The sequence below is a fragment of the Psammomys obesus genome, unplaced genomic scaffold, assembly GCF_907164565.1.
Source record: "Psammomys obesus unplaced genomic scaffold, mPsaObe1.curated_primary_1811, whole genome shotgun sequence".
NCBI lineage: Eukaryota > Metazoa > Chordata > Mammalia > Rodentia > Muridae > Psammomys > Psammomys obesus.
The window spans coordinates 43,176,892-43,192,479 of record NW_026585895.1 but is presented as its reverse complement, the minus strand read 5'-3'; the positions used below and the strand labels follow the sequence as shown (position 1 = coordinate 43,192,479).

The 15,588-nt window shown below is 38.4% G+C and overlaps 1 protein-coding gene across 3 annotated transcripts in view; it reads right to left on the bottom strand.

Annotated features, from left to right (window-relative positions):
- Nr6a1 (nuclear receptor subfamily 6 group A member 1) overlaps positions 1-15,588 on the bottom strand; it is a 177,840-nt gene that overhangs the window by 55,584 nt on the left and 106,668 nt on the right. Inside the window, exon 1 of one of the 3 annotated variants that reach the window (XM_055600253.1) lies at positions 2,351-2,392. The exons of the other annotated variants lie outside the window; for them this stretch is intronic. Coding sequence (XP_055456228.1) covers positions 2,351-2,366 — 16 coding nt within the window. The 5' untranslated portion in view covers positions 2,367-2,392. Of the gene's footprint in view, positions 1-2,350; positions 2,393-15,588 lie in introns of those variants that run through there. 3 annotated transcript variants of the gene reach the window in all.

Below are 15,588 nucleotides of genomic sequence, written 5' to 3'. Positions count from 1 at the left end.
TCTCATTTATGAAAAACCAGTAAGTAAAGCAAATGTTAGAAGAAAATAGAAAAAAGGGAAGGAGAGAAGAGAAAAATAATAGTAATTCAAAATGCTTAGTGTTTAGACATATATAATCACCACCAAAACGCTCATCCTTTCCAGTTCCACATAGTGTCAGCATGAGGACAAAAGGCATTTAAAAATCAATTCGGAGTGATTTCCAACAGGCGTTGCCTAGCTCTACAAGTTAAAGAATGAGAATACTCCCAAATGTTGAGAGGCACTCAAGTTATTTTTCCTCTTTTAAGGAGCAATCCAGCTTTCTCCGGAAATTCATTTTGTAGTACTGTTTTGGTTTAGGTGCCGGTCCTGCAAGCTGGGCTGTTCACAAGGGCTGCATCTATCTTCAAGTGTGCACAATGGCCTCTCTTGCGGCTCTCTTCCCCTGTTATTGATCCTTACAGATGCTCTAAGACCCTTCCCCCACCTTTCTCCAAATCCCAACCCCCATCCTGAAAGATAGCTTAAGAAATAAGACTTCCTGCCTAGCGACTGGCAGGGCTGAAAGACCAGATTGTATGACTCCACAGATCAGGCTGGCCACAGTGAAGGCTTGAATAGAGTTAACCCTCTGTGAACTAAAACAAAACATTTGCATGCCCAGCTGTGACAAAGGTTAATTTAAATGGACAAGGGCCCAATATCTAAAACCAGGCAACACTTTTTTTTTTTTACAGTAGCATTTTCACTGAGTTTTGTAAGCAGTTAATTTTGCCTTTTAAGCTTCTACAAACCTCATTCAGCTAGGATAATTAATTTTGCTTTCTGGAATTTGGTATAAAAAATTGGGGAAAACTATAACATTTTCTTGTTTTGTATGCGTTCTCGTTTTAGTACCCGAACTTATTTTCTGTCACTGAATGGCTAAGAAAAAAAAATTAAAGTTTTAGAACTTAATGAGATATACACTTTGGGAGAATTATCCAGGCATCGGGATTTAGTAGACTACATATCACTAGGAGATTCAAATTGGTTGGGGGGAAAAATCCCCCAAGCCCTAAATTCTCCATAACTATCCCTTACAAACTCATGCACCCACTACCCTATATCTCTGCCTATCCCTAACCTATCCAAGGAATCCCAAGAAAACCTTGGTTCTTAAAGTATTTCTTTCTGTAGAATATATCTAATGAATTCAAGAGCAATTTAATAAAGAATTACTGTGTATATTAAGGGAAGAAGAAGAGGAAGATGCTTATGATAAAGGTACAGGTCTAATACATAATCAGTAATTTCTACACCCTTTTGTTTCTACTAACTTACAATAACTGCCATATTATTAGTAATGCTGGCATATAATAGCATAAAAGAAACTAGAAAACAACATTTAAGGAAGGGAGCAACAATATTATACAGAAGAACCCTACTCTGAGTGGAAGACTCACTTCCCTCGTTCATGCATTCCCGGAGCAATCACAAACTTGCAAAGCCGCCTGTGACAGATGTTAGCCATGCTGAAGGGGCTGGGAAGCTTTCCAGGACAATTTCATGGGTACTACCGTTACTAGAAATGTATCAATTGGTTCAAAGACTTGAGAGCTCTTTTGGCTTGATAATGCCAAGTCTTAAACTCTACATTATCAACACAGCAAGTCATTAATGCTAAAACTGTTTGACAGCTATAATTTTCTTTCCCAGCCCAAATAATAATGTGGGATCTTAGGGTTTCTCATTTAAATAGGAGGCTACTCCATATAAACAAGTTATAACAATAACTAGTCAGTGTTATTTACAGTACACAGAGAAAAATCTACTAATTTAAAACACATTTAAAAAGAAATTAGCAACAGCTTTGTCTTATACCCCAAACCATAAAGCTTTAAGTCCCATAAGAGGACGAGGCTACCTTATCAATGGCCTCACGACCCCAATCCTATCTATAATTAACAGTACTAAAGAAGGCTTTGGCAGATTGTAAACTGGATTAAAAAATTTTAAAAAGAAACAAATTTTGTCGAGAGGTAAAACCCACAATGTTTAAAGATAACATTTACTGTATACTGAAACACAAAGTTTAAATTTTTTTCAAATCAATATAAAATCCAAATCCAACACCCCTTTCCTGCTCTTTCTATACCAACCAATTCACCAAAGCTTCTATTTCCTATAGCTTCTTTTTTAAAATTTCACAACATTTGCAGCCAGTTCCTATTAAAACAAAACAAAACTTGGCTGAATTCTGCCAAGATACAAAAAGAAAAAGAAAAAAGAAAAAACAAAACACCAATTGTCTGTGACTCTGATCTAAACCTTCCAGAAATTTTTCTAAACTTCCTGGGTCCCGGACTTAAACAAACAGTTCCCTTACCTTCCCATGTCTCCATTTCATGCTTCCCGGAGTCTGCTGAGAAGTTCCACTGCAGCCATGAAGAGACAGAGATTACAGGGCAAAACCAGCTTGATGACTACCCTTCCCACACTTGGTCAATTTCTTTCTCTAAGCAGAGCTACAACAGTCATCCTCACAGGTCAGTTTACAAGCCGGTCATGTGATTACAAAGTTCAGGCTCTAAGGTCACAGTGTGCATGGAGTTCGTTTATTACCAAAGGTTATCTGAGTGGAACTGATAGACTTATTTTTCTCAACTAACAATACTGCCTCACACGCCTTTCTAAGAACTAATACAAGAACATTTAAAGTGAAATGTTCCTCCAGTCTAAAGCAAGTCCTAAAAACAAAACAAAACAAAATCCAAAAACATTTTTGAAGAACTAAGTTTAAAAAGGTTCTAGGATGTATTTTTTTTTTCTTTCCTTCTTTTTTACCCTAAACCCTATGCTACGCTGTTTCTAAACTCTGGATTAGAAAATTTAGTGCTAAAAACTCTGACCCAAAGAAAAGGCAAAACAATTAAAGATAAGCATAGGGTTTGCTCTTTTTTTTTTTTTTAAAGAGTTGGAGTTCTCTGTTTTTTGTCATTATAATAAATAATGACATGGCAAATTCTTCTGAGAAAACTAAGTTTAGGCTAGGTGCTGCTGGAGGGCTCCCCTTTACCTTTCGGGCTCCCCTTTACCTTTCAGTCTCCCAAACCGGTGGACATAGAAAGACACACACTTGAAAGAATGCAGAAAAAGGAAACTAGGACTTCAAAATACTTCTGGAAATCACAGGTTAGAATTCTTGCCCCAAGCCAAAAGGCTGCATCTTTTAAAATTGGCTTCTTGCTTCATTCCTAAGGTGCAGATCTTAAGCAGCCACTGGGCCACCCTCCCAAATCCTGAACACTCAGCTGAGAAAGAAAGGGTTTGCAAATAACACTCTCACCTCTCATTACTGGCCAAGGAGTTTCTGAAGGCTAGCAAATCTGGGTCATATGGAAATGACACCTGGCCAAATACTCAGCTGTCCATTCAGGTATCAGAAGATACACATAAAAGAGTACCTGGCTCCTGGTACGTAGACTCTCCTTGCTGTTGTTTTGTATCCTGAGGATCAAACCAAAAGTACTGTACATTCTAAACAAGCACACTGCCTTGTGGGTTTTGTTGTTTTTTTGTTTTGTTTTGTTTTGTTTTGGAGAGACAGGATCTCATTATGCAGAGTCGGTTGTCCTGGAACTCACTTTATGGACCAGGATGGCGGATATTAAAGGCATAGGCCACAATGCCTGGCTTTCTTAACAATTCTTGATACACCTATAAGCCTAAGAACAGTATTAAACATACTTTATATTTTAATTATAATTTAAAGATATTGTAACTCTTTTTAGCGGGCATGTTGGCACATGCCTTTAGTCCCAATGCTTGAGAGGCAGAGGCAGGTGGATTTCTGTGAGCTGGTCTACAAAGTGAGTCCAGGACAGACAGGACTCTTACACAAAGAAGTCCTGTCTCAAAAAATAAAAACAAACAAACAAAAAAAGTAATTATTTAAGAAGGCAAGTTGTAGTCTGGATCACAGAAGTGTGTTTTTCCATATTGTCATTTCCATAGGTTTTTGAGGACACTTTACAGGATTCCCTGGTAGGCAGCAGGAGAGAGGTGAACATAAACCTCACTGCCTATGAGATGCCAAAGCCACAGTTTGGTAACAGCTAAGGCTCTGGGGACTACTGAAAAGCTACTGCAGAATACAATTCACTTGGGATTCTAATGCTGGAATTTTGAGTTAGAAGGGAAAGTTAGTTGGAAACATTTTTTATTTGCTAATATTAGCTTTCTAATATAGGTAAGAGTAGATGAATAAAATCTTACATCAACACTGCATCTGAATCCACATGTAGGATGGAACCTTAGCTAGCTCCCAAGATACTTAGTTACATTTTCATTTTATAGATGAAGAAACCAAAACCCAAAGAAAGGACAGGCAGATCATTAAACCAATGAAAAAAAAAATAATCCTAATTTTTCACTTCTTCCATTATATCACTTAGGTTAAGAGCAGAGGTAAAACCTCTTTAAATGCTGTGGCTAAAACCATTTCCCATGTATTTGTTTAATTCAAATGAAGGCTCTTAAAGAGACCTACAAATTCTAAAGCTGAAGCAAGTATCAAGACTAATACTAGTGCATCAATGTAATTAAAAAACTATGTAGTTCTAGTGGCCTCAAGGTCATGGCAGTCATTTTGGCCTTGTTTTAAAGAAATGTTTGATGAAAATCTGAGACAAAGTAAAAGCAATGGGACTGCTCTTATAGAGAGACATCTGATAATTTCAGAAACTCAAATATATAGAAATGTTTTAAATTTTCCAACCTTGCAAAGATTTAAAGAGAAAATATGGGCCCAAAGACTAGTTTGTTCTCATGTGTTAGACCTTTGATAAAGACCATCCCCATGACAATGGAAAGAGTTTGCTTCAGCTAAAGAGAAATAGTGAAATCACAGTCAAGACCACACTGCCTGAGACTGCAAAGGGAAGTTCCTGACTGCATAAAATCCAAGTGAGTAGCAGAAGGATTTTTAGTTATGCTTTCTACTCCTTTGTGTTGGAAAGGAACTTTCAGGGTTTAAAAGTTGAGGTGAGGTGAACTAAGTATTAGGACTAATAAAGCAGTCTAGAAACTGGAGATTTTCATCCAATTCTACAAACACACATTTTTCACTATGAGGAAGATATTATGCTATCTATGGTGGCAGAGTGATATGTCTCATCCTTGCTCCAAAGGTTCTCATACTCCATCCTTATATCTCCACTACTCAATACTAACCCACTGGTAATGAAAATACACTAAAGCACAGAAATGATAATATAGTATTATAAATACTGAGACAGAATTGGGTAAGAAAATTATTAGGGAAATAAAAATGATCCAGTTCAGTAGGTCAAGGCACCTGCTGTATGAACCCATATATTGGGTCCTGGCTATCTAAGTATTTTCCATTTTTACACTTACTTGATCCTGGATATCCTGATAAAAATCTAGTGCTGGGAATAAAAGATTTCTTACCATGAACCTCTACTTACTATATATAATGGGTGATCTTTGTCTGACATACACGTTATACATCCCCCACTAGATTCTAAACTATGAGACTGTGCCCTTTGTTAATGACCATTGCAGAGATAATGCATGACCAAAAAACAGCCAGTCAATAAATATTTTACCAACAAAAAGCAAAGAGGAGTTGGTTCTGAATCCAGCAACAAGGAAAAAGGAAAGAAATTCCTTCAAGACTATAAACAGTCACCAAGAAATCTGCCCATAGGCCATTTCTGCAAAGCCAAAACCAGTTCTCCCAGTCTCAATTCTAAGGCTAGTCTACCTCACCCATATCCAAAGCTTTCCTCTAACCAAGGGAATGAAGGTAATAAAATTGAAGGCTAAATCAAGAGGACCAGCTGGTTGGAAATTGAACAGATATTAATCTTACTATCAACAACCTCTATCCTTACTCTTTACCAGAAATGGAATCTCACAAAAGAGAAAACAGCTAAGTCTTACCAGTATTCTTTGGGGTGGAGCTTGACTCCGGCTGGCAAACAGATAGTTCTGTCAAACAAGATATAGCATATTTAATTCAAATTTGAGTCAAGTGTATAAAGCGACCAAGCGTTATACACCCAAGAGAATTCTCTTGGGTCCTGGAGTCATATATTGCTCCTTGAAGCTTCACGACCTGATAACTGTTTCCAGGAAATCCTCACCTAAGATGTAGCTATCTTAAGTACCTTGAATGTGTCTTCTCTTCTTTATAAAACTTGTGCTTTGTCCGAGCTCTGCTTAATTAATGATATTAACCAGTCACCTAAGACAAAACCCTATGAATCCTTGAACCTTCCTTCCTCCCTTGCATATCATCAACATTTTACCTTTTCTATCCACTCAAAGGTTACAGAATTAACCACTACGAAGAGCAATTACTAACCAACAGCGGAACAATTCAAGCATCTTTAAAAGATATAACCAGCTAAAACACAAATTATTAAATCTTCAGGTTAGGATTAGAAGCATAGCTCAGTAGTAGAATATCTGCCAAGTGTGGGAAATTGAGTTCACTTTCTAGCACCACCAAAATGAACAGAAAAGAAAATCTATAAGCTAATAGTGCTAGAAGTAGGGATATAGCTCACTTGGCATGTACTTGCCATGAGGCCTCTGGGTTTGATGTCTAGTACCATATAAATCAGGCATAGTAGCTTAAAGGTTCTGTCCAGCCTAGACTACATGAGACCTGGAAGGGAGGGAAAGTGAGGGAAGAAAAGAGATCCTAAAAAATTACTTTACCATCAATGGCTAATGTGCTTGAAAAGACACCAACTTGCTTTTTCTAGATGAATTACACTATGTGTGCTGGCCAGTTCCACGCTAACACAACATAAGCTACAGTCATTCTGGAAGAAGCACTCTCAATATCCTCATGGGGCAGTCTCCTCAAAAGTTGAATCTGTGAAGGTGATAGTCTCTAGCCTCCATCTACTAATACAACGACAAGATTCAGAAACACACATTCATCTACATCACAAAGATATACTAGAACCCTTCACAACTTCTCCCTTTTCATTACCCCAATACTCTCAAATCAGTGTGCCAGCAAGTTCTAAAATGTGTCTCTGGGTGCACTAACTCAACGTGATAAAAGGTAAAACACCTCACCATTTTGTAACCAGCAAGGTTGAAGAGATTATTTTAATTCTATCTGGGTGTTTCAAAAAGACTGTGAATAACTTTCCTCTTTGAACATTAAGTTATAGTGCTATTGTGATAGCCATCTGAGAGTATGCTCTTTCTAACCCCCAGTCTTCCTTTAAAGTCACTTTCCTTACACATCAAAACCAAAACCCAAAACTAGGATTCAGCCATTCTGGTTGATAATATACAAAATACTAGTCTGTCACCAAGATCCTTGCACAGACCAACAAATCCAGAAACAGTTAATATTTTCCTTGTTCTTAGGCACCATGAGTCAGTTTTCCCAGAAGAATCTTTGTCCCAAAGCCCACTGGGATGCTTGTTTGTACATCTCCTAGAGGAAAGGAAGGGAACATCATCATCACCCTTTCCTTGTTCCAGAATTAGTCATAAATGTTCAGCATTTAAAGCAAATCAACACTGAGCAACTCCTACTTTGTGACAAACAGGGGAGGGGGTTGGTGGGTCAAGATGCTCTCCTTGTGGACAGCAAGCCAGTGGGAGATACAATGGTACTTCTGAGACCAGGGGCAAAGCACAATGTGTGATCAGAGAAGAGGTACTAATCTCAGCTGAGGTGGCAGCAGATTGTCACTGTGTTTTTGGCATCTAAATATTTGATGGAATAAAAAATCCTAGCGAGGCTCTTTAGAGAAAAATTGAGCTGAACTGTGATGCAGTACTGTTAATCTTACTGTGTTTCAGAGAGTTTATGCTTTCTGATAAAGTTTCCAAATAAATTAAACAAGGAATCAAAAGTAGATATAAGTAAAAGATGTTAGGCTTCTACTGGTGACTTGAATACTACTACTTCTCTGTGCCTTGCTCTCAGAGGCCTTCTAGATTACAGGGAGCAAATCTTCTTTTGGAACCAAAGGCATGATGTATGCAGACCCTCCAACTCATTCTGGGCTTTGCTGTTTAAGACAAAAAAACAGTGTGGCAAATGGTGAAAGAATGTGATAGAAGTCCAAGGACTTCCAGGAATTCTTCCCTTGAACTTGTCCAATCATCTTTTTCTAATGGTGCTTAGAAAAAAATCCAAGCATTACTATAAGATTTGAATGGCACAAGAGCCAAAGGAAACTCTGTCAGGGATACGGGCAAATGAGTGCATATTGGATACTATACAAAGGAATCTCATAGATTATCCCCTTCTCTGAATTTAACTGGGTTACTCAGTTGCTTTTTTAAAGATTGATTGATTGATACATTGTTTTGCCTGCATGTACACCTGCATGCCAACAGAGAGCACCAGATCTTATTATAGATGGTTGAGAGCCACCATGTGGTTGTTGGGAATTGAACTCAGTTTTCTTAACCTCTAAGCTCTCTCTCCAACCCCAGTTGGAATCCTTACCAGTCTAGGAATTTGCCAACAAGAAGTAATACCCTTAAAAATTACATTTCTTACAGTGCTATATTAATGGAACTATATAATGGTCCAGTGTCAATACTAAATAGTTTTCAGGATCACTGTTTAGCATCTCCTATTAGAAGTTATCACATAAGTGGGTGTGTTGAGAGACCATCTGTGGTATTATTTCTTAAAACCAAACCCATCGTTAAAGTGCATATACCATTTAACCCAGCAATATGAACATTTTTAGGAATGCATATTCTACAGAAAAGCTTATATGTGTAGGAGTGAAGAGATATCATTGTAGGGGTCTGGGGATGTAGCTCCACTGATAGAGTGCTTGCCTAGTAGGCTTGATTCTCAGCACTGTGTAAACCAGGCATCACTGCTCACATCTCAAATCTAACAGAAGTAGAGGCAAGAGGATAGGGGTTAGGGCATTCATGGCTTCTTCAAGGACAACTTGGGTTACAAAAAACCCTGGTCCCTCTCTCCAAAAAGAGTTCTTTTCAGTATTTTATATACTATTTAAATTTTAAAGTTTAAAAAATTGCAACCAGGGGGCTGGAGAAATGGCTCGGAGGTTAAGAGCACTGCTTACTCTTCCAGAGGTCCTGAGTTCAAGTCCCAGCAACCACATGGTGGCTCACAACCATCTATAATAAAAATCTGGTGCCCTCTTCTGGCCTGCAGGTATACATGCAGGCAGAACATTGTATTACAATAAAAGAAATAAATCTTTAAAAAAAAAAAAAAAAAAAAAAAACTAAAAAAAAAAAAAAAAAACAAAAAAACTTTAAAAAATTGCAACCAATGGGGAATAATTGTCAACATATGTTACACATTTAGTTGATACAGAGAATGAGACAGGGATTGGGGAGACAGTGAGTAGGAGCACTCACTGTATAAGCACAAGGATCTGACTTTGACTCACCAGCATCTGAGAAACAATTAGGCATGTGTGCATATGCTTGTAACCTCAACACTATGGAGTGGAAACAGGCATATTCTGGAAGCTTGCTGGCCAGCCTGCGCGGCCAAAATCACAAGCTTCATGTTTAGTGAAAGAGTCTGCCTTAAGAAAATAAGGTTGAGGACTAGAGAAATATAGCCTACTGAACTGTTTAAGAGCAGCAGTTCTCAACCTGTTGTTCACAACCCTCTAGGCAAACCTCTATCTCCAAAAAAAAAAAAAAAATTACACTACAATTCATAACAGTAGCAAAATTACAGTTATGAAGTAACAATGAAAATAACTGAATGGTTGGGGTTACACAACTGTATTGAGGAACTGTATTACAGGGTTGGAGCTTTGGCAAGGTTGAGAACCGACAGTCTAGAGGGGTCTTCTAGGCTAGAAAGGAAGGGAGTAATATTCCATTGTATAAATGTACCACAATTTCTGTATCCATTCCTCCGTTGAGGGACATCTGGGTTGTTTCCAGGTTCTGGCTATTACAAATAAAACTGCTACAAACATGTTTGAACAAATGTCCTTGTTGTGTACTTGAGCAAATTTTGGGTAAATGCCTAGGAGTGGTATAGCTGGATCTTGAGGAAGTACTATTCCTAGTTGTCTAAGGAAGTGCCAGATTGATTTCCAGAGTGGTTGTACAAGTTTACATTCCCACCAGCAGTGGAGGAGGGTTCCTCTTTCTCCACATCTCTCCAGCATGTGTTGTCACTTGAGTTTTTGATCTTAGCCATTCTGATGGGTGTAAGGTGAAATCTTAGGGTCATTTTGATTTGCATTTCCCTGATGACTAATGACATTGAGCATTTAAGTGTTTCTCTGCCATTTGATATTCCTCTATTGAGAATTCTCTGTTTAGCTCTGTACCCCATTTTTTAATTGGATTACTTGATCTGTTGCTGTTTAACTTCTTGAGTTCTTTGTATATACTGGATATTAGTCCTCTGTCAGATATAGGGTTGATGAAGATCCTTTCCCAATCTCTAGGCTGTTGTTTTGTTCTGATGACAGTGACCTTTGCTTTACAGAAGCTTTTCAGTTTCATGAGGTCCCATTTATTGATTGTTGATCTTAGAGCCTGTGCTGTTGGTGTTCTGTTCAGGAAGTTGTCTCCTGTACCAATGAGGTCAAGGCTCTTCCCCATTTTTTTTTTCTAAGCAGTTTAGTGTGTCTGGTTTTATATTGAGGTCTTTGATCCACTTGGACTTTAGTTTTGTGCAGGTTGATAAGTATGGATCTATTTGCACTTTTCTACATGTAGACATCCAGTTAGACCAGCACCATTTGTTGAAGATGATATTACTCAGCAATATAATACAAGGAAATCATGAACTTTGCAAGTAAATAGTGGGAACTAGAAAAGATCATCCCGAGTGAGCTATCCCAGAAGCAGAAAGACACACACGGTATATACCCACTCATATAGACATATAATATAGGATAAACATACTAAAATCTGTACACCTAAAGAAACTAATCAAGAGGGAGGACTCTTGCTAAAATGCTCAATCCCTATCCAGAAAGGCAAAGAGGATAGACATCAGAAGGAGAAAAGAGGGAACAAGTCAGGAGCCTGAGACAGAGGACCTCTGAAAGGCTCTGCCCTACAGACTATCAAAGCAGATGCTGAGACTTATAGCCAACCTTTGGGCAGAGTGCAGGGAATCTTATGAAAGAAGTGAAAAACAGTAAGATCTGGAGAACACAGGAACTCTACAAGGAAAGTAACAGAACCAAAAAATCTGAGCACAGGGGTCTTTCCTGAGACTCATACTCCAACCTAGGACCATGCATGGAGATAACCTAGGACCCCTGCACAGATGTAACCCATGGCAGTTCAGTATCCAAGTAGGTTCCATAGTAATAGGAACAGAGACTGTCTCTGACATGAACTGATTGGCCTGCTCTTTAATCACCTGCCCCTGAGTGGGGAGCAACCTTACCAGGCCACAGAAGAAGACAATGCAGCCACTCTTGATGAGACCTAATTGACTAGGATCAGAAGGAAGGAAAAGAAGACCTCCCCTATCAGTGGACTTTGGGGAGGGGCATGTGTGCAGAGGGGGGAGGAAGGGAGGGATTCGGATGGGAGGAGGGAGGAAACCACAGGGAGGATACAAAGTGAATGAAGTGTAATTAATAAGGAAAAAAAAAAAAGAAAGGAAGGAAGAGAGAACCTAAGCATAGTCTAGCAGTTTCCCAGAGTTACAGATATGAAGCTAGAAGTTAAGGAAGTTGATAAAACTAGAAACAGAAGTTCACAGGGCACTGGACTAGATAGAGGGAGAGGCTACAAAGAGAATGCACAACTGAGATCTACACAGGTTCTCTAAGTCTGCAGCTCTAGATTATACTGTGTGTGTATCAGAGGAAATTACCCAAGCTGAGGAATGAATTGCTAAGGAGAGGAGAAAAAAAAATCTCTGGGGCTCTTTCAGGACTAAGATTTCTTCTCCAATACTGGGGATGGAACTAGGAAGCTTTATGCATGCCAGGCAAGTGCTCTGCAATGGAGCTACACAGTTGAGAATTTTTATTTCACCCAGCCAGAATGGAAAGCTTTCTGAATTAGAAAGGTTCCTGAGGATTGTGGTTAACATTCATTTATTTCCCAACACCTATCTTTCAGGTATTCTCTGAAAGCACTGACTGGCTTATCAGACTAACTACTTGATATATTCAATCCAAATGACAGACTCTAAGGCAGGTGGTAATGACTGGTTTGTGGAATGAAAGATAAAGTTAGCAGGAGCCAGATGAGACAAGTCCAACAGGTTGAGAGGACAGCAGACCTTAAAACACTTTGCCTTAGGCTCTTCCTGACAGAGACAGAAGTCCAACAGTATAAGCAGGAATTCCCTTTGCATAAAATGACTGTTAAAAAAAAATCATTGAAACTTTATTTCAATGACACTTACACTGAAAGTTTCTACTGGTGCTTTTAAGGAGTCTATACCACTCTACACAGTGGACCTTAACAATTTGCCATGTCTTTCTTTGCTAGAGACCCTTAAATGCATTAAGGCAATTCTTGTGGGCCTATTCCTAAAAAAACAAACAAACAAAAAACTACACACACACACACACACACACACACACACACACCCTGGTTCTTTGCAATCTTACATGTCCTTTTGGTCCTAATAAGGTGATTTTGAACTCAGTTTTGGTATAGGTGTTTACTCAGCTTCATATAAATAATACACTTAGATTCCACTGAATATCTGTCCAGATTAAGTTAATTGGATACCTGACTGTGTAACATTAAAATTTTTCAGATGAATGAGGCATGAAAAGAAAAACATCAAAAATATAATTCTATCATTATAATGTCCTTATTTACGAAAGAAAATTTACTACCGAGAAAACAAAATAAAATGGGTTGGGAACTTTTTAGTATGTGCTTCACAGTTAAGAAACACAAAGATCTGAAAATCAACACTCAACATGATGCTATGATATGACAGAGCATGGAGAGGCAACTGGAAAGGGCACATGGAGTTTGAGACCCGAGAATGGGAATATGGTATAGAACTGGAAGTGAAGTACTCTTTGCCTTAAAGGCCCGCACAGCTTCAGAAATCAGTGTTTATGGCAAATCCTATACACTGGAGACTAGAGAGGGATACTAAGCCAACAGCAGCACAAGTTTTAAAAAAACTTGTTTGTTTTTGTTTACTTATTACAAGCTTTCTTTCCTTCCTTCCTTCCTTCTTCCTTCCTTTCATTAAGCATAAAGCATTCTGCCTGCATTTATTTTTATGTATGTATGTATGTATGTATGTATGTATGTATGTATGTATGTATGTATATATGTATGTATTTAGTTAGTTATTATGAATACAGTATTCTGCCTCCATGCCAGAAGAGGGCACCAGATCTCATCTAGATGGTTATGAGCCACTGTGTGGTTGCTAGGAACTGAACTCACGACCTTTGGAAGAACAGCCAGCAGAAGTGCTCTTAACCTCTGAGCCATCTCTCCAGCATCACAACACACAGTATTTCAACCTTTTTATATTTCTTATTATCCCACCCTTCCCACTCTTCATTCTGCCACTAAGCACATTAAAAACAAAAACAAAAACAACAAAAAAAAAAAAAAAACAAAAAAAAAACTTTCAAAAGCATAGTAAGGATATGTGGTTTGGCTTTGTTTAAAGGATGGAAAGCTGCTTCCACTTCTCTTACAGAAGCATTCAAGTGAAAAGTCACAGGCTTCTTTCAGGGCAATAAGAAGAAAAGAATTAACGTAGGTTTACATGCATATTAATTCTTCCTCTGCATAATACGAAGCAGAACATACACTGCCAAAAACTCAGGAATGTTCTGAGAACATGTTAGGATGTGTATAAACATTTTACAGGTGGATGTGCCATGCAAGAGCTATACATAACAGAAACAACAGTAAGCCAGAAAACACATCTTTAGGAAAAGAACAATAGAATTGAGTGAGCTGGTGATATGGACGGTGACTTGTTCCCAAGTCTACAAATGCAAAAGTAATCACAAACAAAAGGACATATTGTTTTGATTTTTTAGTAGCTTTCTAGGGAAAAACAACTTTTGAAACAAAATTCTTACTAAGTTATTAAACAGGAATTTCTTGAGATATTACCTTCCTCTTAATGTCTAACCTCCAAGAAGCAAATAGGTTCGAACACAGACACTTGTAGACATATTAAACACAAAGAATTCCTATAAATCAATAAGGGAAATAAAACACCAATGGACAAAGAGTACGTCCAGGGCAAAGACCTCTCAGTAAGATTAGTTTATCAGGGCTAGAGAGATGGCTCAGCACAAGTAGTAAGAGGGAACTAGAAACCATCCATCAAATTGGCAAATAGAGCGATTATTTTATTTTACTTTAAGTGGGTATGCTCATACAATTCTAGCAGTTGATGTACAGCTCTTTTCAAAATTTGAAATGCACATACCCTCAGCTCAAGAACCCCAGTTTTTTCTTACAGAAGTATTCACTCTTGCTCACAAAGACGAATGTAGAACAATGACAGTAGAATGTCTGTCGCAATAGTTGGGATGAGGAAATGACTGAGGAGTTAAGAAACCAGACTAAATCCAGGCATAGTGGCACATGCTTATTACCTCAGCCCTCTGGGAGGCAGAGGTAGAAAGATTTTTGTGAGTTCTAGGCCAGGCTGGTAAGTCCAGGACAGCCAAGGCTACACAGAGAAACCCTGTCTCGGAAACAAAGAAAAGAAACCAGACTACTACACCTTGCCCAGTCTCACACACACTCATTCTAGATCTTAGTTTGGCTGTCAGTCATTTGGAGTTATTTTGGGGTGTTTGCATTTGCTATGTTGTGTTCTGCTTGGTCATGTTTAGCAGCTGTGGCCACTTCTCTGGGTGGACACATATTTAAACATTGTTCAATACCTTAGTATTAACTTTTCCTCTTACAGACAAGCACTATATGATGAAAATTTCTGAATATGTATCTTTTCTAATGCCTGCAATTATTTTTAAAGAAGTAAGTTTTGGGATTGGGTCATGCAGCTGGATACTATATTTTAAAAAAAGTATTTATGACTCTATATAGCTTTAGGACTATGGGCTTAGGTCCCACAGTGATCAAAAACCTCACTCCAAACCATTGTGAGTGTCCTTCAGCCCACCAGCAGAGGGCAGCATTTCCCACATAAGCAAAGCCTCAAAAAAGCAGACTCTAAGACTGGAAAGGGATGATTAGGTGACAAAGGCAAAATCCACAAAGTATGGTAACAATTGCACCCAAGATTCTGGAGATAGAATAGACCCTAGTTTCTCCAAGACCATACAATAGGGACTACTTACAACTAACGAGCACCCAACACTGTGTACTGGCACCACGAGAGAAAATTAACTAACATTCACAAGCATTTATACCACTCTATTATCCATAATTTTTATGGCATACCTATATCAATTTGGATCTTACTAGCAACAAAAATTCCTGGAGCCCTACACCAAAAGGCCTAAAAGGGTCCGTCCACACTTGAATCTACGTTTCCATTTTCTGCTGCATAAAGAATGAAAAGGGCAAACTCCTTGACCCACCAGAGATGTTTCTGTGTTTGTGTATCTGTGTGTGTGTGTGTGTGTGTGTGTGTGTGTGTGTGTGTGTGTGTGT